Source organism: Hippoglossus stenolepis, chromosome 3 (genome assembly GCF_022539355.2).
Source record: "Hippoglossus stenolepis isolate QCI-W04-F060 chromosome 3, HSTE1.2, whole genome shotgun sequence".
Lineage (NCBI taxonomy): Eukaryota > Metazoa > Chordata > Actinopteri > Pleuronectiformes > Pleuronectidae > Hippoglossus > Hippoglossus stenolepis.
Window position 1 is genome coordinate 22,108,343 of NC_061485.1, and position 8,829 is coordinate 22,117,171.

Sequence of the window (8,829 nt, forward strand, 5' to 3'; positions counted from 1 at the left end):
GCGCACATGTGCATACGTACCTCTTAAGTGATTACAAAAAGTGCTGCATTAGTGAGACAGCATTTCATGGTCTATTTAGCTGGTAACTGAGTGTCCCTCCAGTGTATTTAAAGGCAGAGCTAAAGCTGAGCACCGACAGCCATAAACACAAATTCAGCTCAAAGTAGCTTATACCGTACACATGTGGTCTACTATCTCTCCCACTTTCTCGCTCACAAACACCCACACGCACAGTCACACACACACAAACACACACAATGTCATAGATATAAACATGCGGCCTGAAATTGAAGCCAGAGATCTTTCCCAAAGCAGGCTTTAAGGGAGGAAGTGAAGTCGTTCCACCGCTGTCAGAGAATACAAAGGTGGAAGAATGGTTGGTGCAAAGGAGGGGTGTCCAACTTCCTGTTGAAAGAGAGGAAATAAACACTTCCATATGCAATCTCTGCCAGAGACACACATACACACTCCTCCATAGCCTGGAGTTAATGCAGTAACATGCTGTTGTAAATTTGAGCAGGGAGGGCCCTAGTTAGCAAGACGCGCCACCATATGAAAGAGAGAATATTTTCTACTGCCAGAAATTTATAGCAAACGAGGCCTCATTCATCATCACACCCGCTCTATAACATAATGCAGCCGAGAAAGAAATAAACTCCAACGAAGCTGTAGCACTCCACTTCCTGATTGGACTGGGAGAGAGCGGCGGTCGTTTTTTATGCGAAGAGGATTCAAATTTCTTCTGTGTGTGTGTGTGTGTGTGTGTGTGTGTGTGTGTGTGTGTGTGTGTGTGTGTGTGTGTGTGTGTGTGTGTGTGTGTGTGTGTGTGTGTGTGTGTGTGTGTGTGTGTGTGTGTGTGTGTGTGTGTGTGTGTGTGTGTGTCACATGCAGCAAATCCTGTTGACTGAGGCCGCTCCCACACAGCATACCTCCTGCCTGGGGGAAACCCATGAACTCTCTCGGCCACTGTGCAATTTTTCATATCCAGATAACACACTTTCATATACACACACATTTATGTTACACTGATTGTGCTGACCGTCTCTGGTTACACTCCCTACCCTGACATGTCCAACACACACATACAAACCCAGCCATACACCTTAAACGTAATTACAATTCCACTCTTGAGCTTAGAACATAACAGTCCCCATCTTTCCCCCCTGATGGAAAATACACTGTACATAAACACGCACAGTCACACAGAAAATAGCATAGAAATTTCCCCGATCATTAACACACCCAACATGTGTAGTGAGACTGGAGCGAGAGCATGACGCTAATCTGATCTCAATCTGAAACCTCTCTGCTGTGATTGTGTGTTTGTTTGCGCTAAGCACGTGTTATCCACGGTGTTAGCCGGCGACCGTTTCCCATATATGGAGCAGTAGGTCATCTTCTTATGAAGATTATCCATAAAGAAGTTCCAGGGGTTTACCACATTGACGGGTCTTATCATAGGGGGAATTTCTGTTTGCAAACACAGCATACTGTCTATGTCATTATAGCATATCACTCATATGATGTTAGATTAACTGCTTTCAGACTTGAACTCAGGAAAATCTCCAAACATTGAGGTCCGGACTTTCTTAAGAGTTTGAAGAACGCAGCAATAGATTCTCCAGTCAGACGCTTTCACAACAACACAGAAATGGAGCGTTCAGGTGAGGGGTGGCGCACCATGCAGGAAGCAGGACATGGCACATAGATTTCACTGCGGGGATAACATGTTTTTGTTTACAGCACATCGACACTGGCGTTGACCCCTATCACCGAAAGCGCTTGAATCTCGTATTTCCAAGTTGACATAGTCGGTGTCTTCTATTCAAATGTTAGAAACATCATCAATTTGCCCACTCAATTGCGGAGTTCATTGCATGTCTGAAAGTAGCTATGCATACATTGATCAGCCTGATTGCTAAATGTGTTTAACATTAAACTGCATTCAGACAGTTGTTGTAATGGGTGAGGAGAGAGAGGGAATGTCTGTGTTTGTATGTAATAGTCCTAAATTACATAATCTATCTATTTTCCCAGAGCTTCAGAACAATCAATACACAGTGAAGCAGACTCCACGGGTCTTGGGTTAAGGGTGTGTGTTCTGCCATGTAAATACAAGTGTGTGTTTGTGTGTGTGTGTCCTTCCACCGATACCCTATGCAAATGTCACAATCTCTCCAGTAGCGCGGGTTACAGCCTCTTATCAACTCAGTGTGGAGGTGCTCCTCTGCTAACAGGGCTGAATAGAGTGCTGAAGGTCTCGACCTAACACTTTTCAACACGTCTCCTCATGCTGATGGCAGTCAACAGCAGCGGAGGCCTCTCGAGCATCAGCGGGCCAAGACGTCCCAGCAGCACCTCTCCACACATCTCACTTGATTAAAGTGAGAAAAAACGAACACACGCCCTGGGTAAAATTAGGTCACTTTAGATTTTACAGATGGCCCTCGTTGCCAAGCATATTTTCCCAATTAAGGCTGATCAGGGAAAAGGAAATTCCCAGACAGCGTGAATTATTAAAAGCTTGAAATGGAATCTGATCATGTGATGGTGTATGACTCTGACACCCGACATCCCCAGATAGGTCCTGGAAAAAAAAAAGACGGGCTGGGAGCCATGAGACTTGTGATTGGCTGAAAGTGGGAGTTTCCTCCAATTGTTTAAAGTCATTACAGACTGCAGACAGAGTGGTATGGTTCACAGTCAACTCAGGATGATGATACGTAAACTGAATTTAAAAATTCTAAATCCACAAAAGATGTTTCCTCAGAAAGAGAGCGTTTAATAAAATGACCAAACACTTTCTTGTTTACATGCTTCACAATAAGATTCCAGAAAAGGTCTCTGAATCCAGCACTGGCAAAAAACACATGTGCGACTGTGACATTTGACACTGTGATATTTTTACTGCTGTTTTTTTTCACCTGTAGCAAGAGTTTTATCAGAAAACACTTCCCCCGCAGTTACTGAATGTGAGAATGTGAGCTACCTACAACGCTCACAATTTAGAATATCCTAGAAACAAGGAAATGTGACAATCAAACTCAAATATTAAGGTAACAATGTTTCTTGCTCGAACAGATTGGAAGTGAGCGGGATGCGAAGGTTCACCACTGATACATTCACGTGACCGGACCCTCACCGATGGTCAACCTGAGCACATCCAACTACGTACAACTTCTGAGGATCCAGTTAGCCAATTAGCACCGCCTCCTGTGCTCATGCTTAATTGGGAATGTTAAATATATGAAATATTTCACACTGCATTACAATGAAGTTGCTACATGCTAAATTTCAATTTCTTTATATATATATATATATATAAATAAGAGAACTACATTTTATTAAAATTTAAGATTGAATTAATTAAATTTAAAATTAAGAACCTAAATTCAGTAGGATTGTACTCCAAACAATGACTACAGCAGGTGATTTGACTGATTAACAAACCTTCAATCAAGAAATAAGAACTAATCAGTGCTGTCTAAAAATTATTAATTAGAATTATTATAAGATTTATTTTCCTACTCCTTCACATCTGGGAGAACAGTGGCGGCAAACAGAATGTGGTTGCATAGAATTTCATCTGCAGATTAAGACTAAACAACTTTCTAATCATAACACTCGCCAGAAATTAATGTACTCTGATGTTAACTTGTACACAATTGGTGTCTCTTTAAGCAGGCCTGGTCCATACAGCTCCAGACACCAGCAGGTTATAAATATGTGGGCCTGTCCTTGAAGAGCTGCTGCTCTTTTGTCTGTCTCTACAGGAAGTTGAGTGTGAGGCGCAGGCTGGCTGCGAGCATCCCCTCAGCAGTCTGCTTTACCACGCTGGGAGCCTGTCACAGTGGCTCAGTGTCAAACCACCAGGCCCTGCTTGCTGAGTCAAGCTGACCGTGAGCGAGCCAGAGCGGCCGTGCACAAGCCTGATGTTAGTGTCTCTGCTGGGTACCTGATATTCCCACTACTGTTTGGTGTCAGACACGTTCAGTCCAGCCTGTTTGAGGAGTTGACAGATGGAGTACATTCCTGACAGATAAAGCTGAACAAAAGGCCCAAACAAAGCCACATTTTGTTGTGTTTACTGGTTGATATCTGGGTTTAATGCCACTAAATGATCACTTATCTATTTCATGTGTCTGGTTTACTTGTATCACCTGGTATTCCTTCAACATGGAGTCAAAGAATGCCTGAACTAGGATGACTTATACTACTCAGAGCAGTGAGACCTGTGCGGTTTGGATATTTCAGTTGTTGACTGTTGCTCTAAAGATAAAATTCAGCGGCCGACACATTATCTGGATGTGGTTTATAAACATGTTGGTCATTTCCCAGGTTTGATAAGGCGACAGAACAAAAAGGGGAAAGCTGAATAAACAATGTGTGAGTGAGCCTGTGTTGTTTACGTGTCCCTGGACCTGACTGGTGACATTTTCTCTGGGGAGAAAAACCACAGCTGAAAGAGCCAAGAGCCATTCAGAAATATGTCTATTTAAAGTGACCGCGCGCGCGCGCACACGCACACACACACACACACACACACACACACACACACGACTTCTTGAGGTTTTATCAACCACTCTTCACCTGGCAAAACTTATCTCCACCAACTTCTAACCCACAGGACTCCCCCGTGGAAGGAGTAACCATTTCAAAGTGTCTGTCTTGACACTTCTTTAAGGTGAACTGTACAACTCAGCATGCCGAATTGAATTAACATTTCCATCTGTTGTATTAAGAGGCTTGACACAAAAGTTGAATACCTTGTCACTTTTCAGTAAGGCGGGAAACATTAAAATGGCTAAATATCAGACGGAGTCCCGCGTCCAGTCCTCTTACCTTGTCTCACACTTTTCAACCTGACGGGACCTTTGCAGTTGTTAATCAGTGTCTGCACGTCGTACAGGGGTAATCCCGAGATGGAGAGGTTCTCCACCTCCAGCAGCAGTTCCCCTTCGTTTAATTTCCCACTTTTGTAAAACACCATGTCCTGGTTCACCGGGCCGATGTGGGCGAACTCCCCGTTCTCCGCGCCGCCTCGCAGCGGCACGTTCAGCTCGCCGCGGGCATCTTTGGACAAGGAGCTCTCGGTCACCCTGGAGGTCCAGTGGGTTTTCTTCAGCGCGGGTTTGGACATCGTGGACAGCTGCGGTCCCGACACCAGAGCCGGGGGGGACCCCACCGCCGAGGGGGGCGAGGAGCGGTCACAGCAGCGGCGTGTCAAAGAAAGTCGAACCGTGTCCGGGAGAAGCGCAGCAAACTTTGTTCCGTGCGCCGCAGGAACATGAGCACCGTCCCGCCGCTCTCTGCCGGGCACACCAATCAAGCCATCCCCCTCCGCACCGGAGACACTCTTCACTGTGGCGACACAAGTTTCATTTTTACACCGACAAACCCGAGATTTAATCCTCCTTCATCGATGTCATCTTACATCTGCCACCGTCTCACTCCGCTCCCCTGACTCTCTCTCTCTCTCCTCTGAAGTGACTTTAAACGCTGGAAGTTTCTTCTCCTCCACTTCACAGCGGCTCCTCGGTCTCTTCTCCCGTGTGTGAGGAGCAGCTGAGCTCGCGTGCAGCTGTCAGCTCCTCTGTGAGCAGGTATGAAGCTCCTCGGAGTTCAGATCATTCACACTCTTCCTCCCCTCTGCTCCTCTTCTCCTCTTCTCTTCAGTTTCTGTCGAGGCGCTGCAAATGTGTTGCTGTTCGTGGTGCTTTCAAGAGCTGTCGGACAAATTGAGATCCAGCTGTAGGGACATGAATTGCCCATCTGCAAAGCGGCTGGACATAGAAGTATTGGTAAAACATCTGTGACATCTTCACTTAATAGTTTAGAATGTAATGTGTAGATGTGTCACATTTAATTTTGCAGCAGATACCTTTCCTTTTTAAATGTTAAATTTATTACGGCCTATAACTTTTTTTTAAATGCCAACATAGGTGTTATTAGACCGGGACAAGTAAGCAATTTATGCATTGAATTACATGTATTTATCTTAAGTGCTAACAATTACTTTTAGTGAAGTCAGTCTGTCCATTTTAATGAACAACCATCACCAGGAAATGTGGTGCAGACACATGTTCCCATCAGGATGAATTAGGACTTTGAGGATCCCTTTCACTTACAAAAAAAGGTCTGAAAAGGAGGTTCTGTCTTCATCTGCGTTTGTTTGTTTGTTTGTTTGTTTGTTTGTTTGTTTGTGTTTGTTTGTGTTTTATTGGAATTTCACTTACTGTATGGTTCAGGGAAGAACCAATTCAACTTTTGGTGCAGATACAGATTAGGCAAGTCCAGGATGTCTTTTTCTCTTTTTTTGACATTAGGAAAGTTTTTCAACGTTTTACTTTGTTTCTCAGAGAATTAAATCAGAATCATGGTGAAAAAAATTCAGACATGTTTGGGGGACTGAAATTTATGAGTATGTGCAATTTTCTGGCAATGCTTATTAAAATCTGGATCTGGTGTATTAAAATGTGTAAATTTATGGCCAGCCATCTACTTGGCATTGCAGCTGTTTCTTCTTTTTGTACAATGACTTCTAAATATTTAAATTAATATATGCATTGTGTATGAATGTAAGTCGTTTACACTGTTAGAATTCACGACACCAATAGCATCTTGAGTTGGGACACTGAGAACTTTTTTCAATTTGGAGTTTGGAAAACGGAGCCTACAAAGAGCACGTGAAGGCAGCAATGCTACCTCGCACGCATGCGTACTCCTCAGAGCAGTGAGGGCAAACCTGGGTGAACCCTCTACTATACAGAGTGGTTTAAATGAGAGTTCTTGTGTTTATTTCTATCTATTATAGCTTTTGAAGTGAAATAAAGATGTTATTAAAATTAAATCATTCACTATAAAATCTCTATAGTGATTCGTCAGATGTTTCTATGTGGAGATTTTATTCTGAGGCTTTGAGCCGATACTCAAAGACATTGAATTATTTATTTAACACGCTTGATATGATGATTCAGAGGGAAATGGTAATTTGGTAATGACATACAGTCAGTGTGTGGTTACACCTTGATGTGAACGTGTCTGTTTGGATTCCTGCATTTCAGGTTAGACAGGAGGCACACCATGTTTCCATGTGTGTGTGTGTGGGGGGGGGGGGACCTCCCTTCACTGTCCGGACATTCCCAAGTGTGTGCTAATCAGTATATTAAATCCATTCTTGCTTTTTCTACTCTTCGAGTGATGGAGGGAGGAGATGATGGGTTAGTCACAAACAGAATAAGAGGAGAAAGAGCAAAGGCCGTGACTGTGAAGCATTTCTAATGTCCAAGATAAATGAAAGCATCACAACAAAAACAACACAATGCTATAGATGGACAGCTACTGTATGCATCAGCTATTACAGAGGAGATAAATACACAGCTTCATCACATGAGTCTCTCAATTATAACTGCAGATGAGCTTTTCCCAACCTAAAAATAACAGAAGCGAAAGTACTCTTGGTCCCATGGGAGAAAAAAAAACATTGGCCTGGATGGGACCGGAAATAGTAAGTGAGCTTTTAAGATGAAACCTCACAACTTTCCCTTATCTCTGTCCGTTATCAGCTGCTCATACATGAAATGCATGGTTAATATTTATTCACCGCAGTGCAGTTTCCTCTGAGGGAACTTGTCCTCGCAGGCAAGTGATGAACAATAAACATTGATACAGAAAAGTACTTAGCACAAGACAAAAGCCTCATAAATCATAGATATACTCATTCATCTGCAGAGCGCCATTAAAACTAAGCAGCACTAACTCTGCACTTCTGTCTGTCGTATGAAAAATACATTAACTTGAGGTAAGCTGTTACATAGTACAAGAAAGAAAATAGCTGCTTTTTTTCCTGTGGGAGTTTTTCTTAAGTGATGTGAACCCTCTGATGAAGGTTAAAACAACCTAGTGAAGGAGGAGGATGGACTTGCTTCTTCTTGTTTTTGGCACAGCTCTCAGGATGGTAGTCGCGACAAATGTTAGATGGATCGCCATGAATTTTTGGGCAGACATTCATGTTCCCATCAGGAAGAATTTAAACTTTGATCATCCCTTGACTTATACTTGACTGGATCCCTTGACTTCACTTATAAAAATCAGATAGCTGCCAGGGAAGTTATGTTTTCATCTGCATTTGTTTGTTTGTTGGTTTGTTGGTTTGTTAGCAGGATTACGCAAAAACTACTGGACGAATGATCAACAATTTTGGTGGAAGGATACGATATGTGTCAGGAAAGAACTCATTCAATTTAGTTGCAGATCCTGATCAGGGAGCGGATTCAGGATTTTGCGATAACATTGTGGGCCTTTCTTTAACATTTTTTCTTGACTTCTCAGAGAACTGTGTAATCTAGATTTTTTTTAAATCACACATATTCAGGGGGTTGATAGTGTTCAGTGTGTGCAATTTCAAGTAGATCCAACAAAAATCTGGATCTAGTGGATATTTATGTGGTTTCATTAGGGGTGTAGGCTTTTTTCAGTCACAGTATGGTAACAAATTGGACTAGAAACCTTTAACTACCACCAGTGTATAGCTGAGAAATGCAATGTTCCTTAACCTAGAAGGCTTGTTTTAATTTAATGGGACTGCAAGGGCCTCGGCAGAGGAATGCGCTCTCCTGAGTGTAATTCCAGATTGGATTTTGACAGAACACTAACTTAAAGACTCTCATCAGCCTCAAATCTAATTTGTTCACATTTAACGTATAGCACCAGTGTGCCCAAATACAGCCTTAGCATATACAAACTCTTAATCATCTTGCTATATCATCGATAAAGTTATTGCAGCATTTTAATTCACTCTGAAGCTGTTTACAGTTTGGATTTTACAAT

At 42.7% G+C, this 8,829-nt stretch overlaps 1 protein-coding gene across 9 annotated transcripts in view; it reads right to left on the reverse strand.

Moving 5' to 3' along the window:
- The window catches only part of magi1b (membrane associated guanylate kinase, WW and PDZ domain containing 1b), a 135,348-nt gene extending 129,652 nt beyond the window's left edge, over positions 1-5,696 (reverse strand). For 8 of the 9 annotated variants that reach the window (XM_035151241.2, XM_035151238.2, XM_035151240.2 and 5 more), the window contains exon 1: positions 4,843-5,695. In XM_035151241.2, the coding sequence (XP_035007132.1) occupies positions 4,843-5,140 (298 nt within the window). In that variant the 5' untranslated portion in view covers positions 5,141-5,695. Of the gene's footprint in view, positions 1-4,842 lie in introns of all 9 variants that reach the window. The other variant, XM_035151242.2, reaches the window with a different exon arrangement.
- Positions 5,697-8,829: the final 3,133 nt, after the last annotated feature.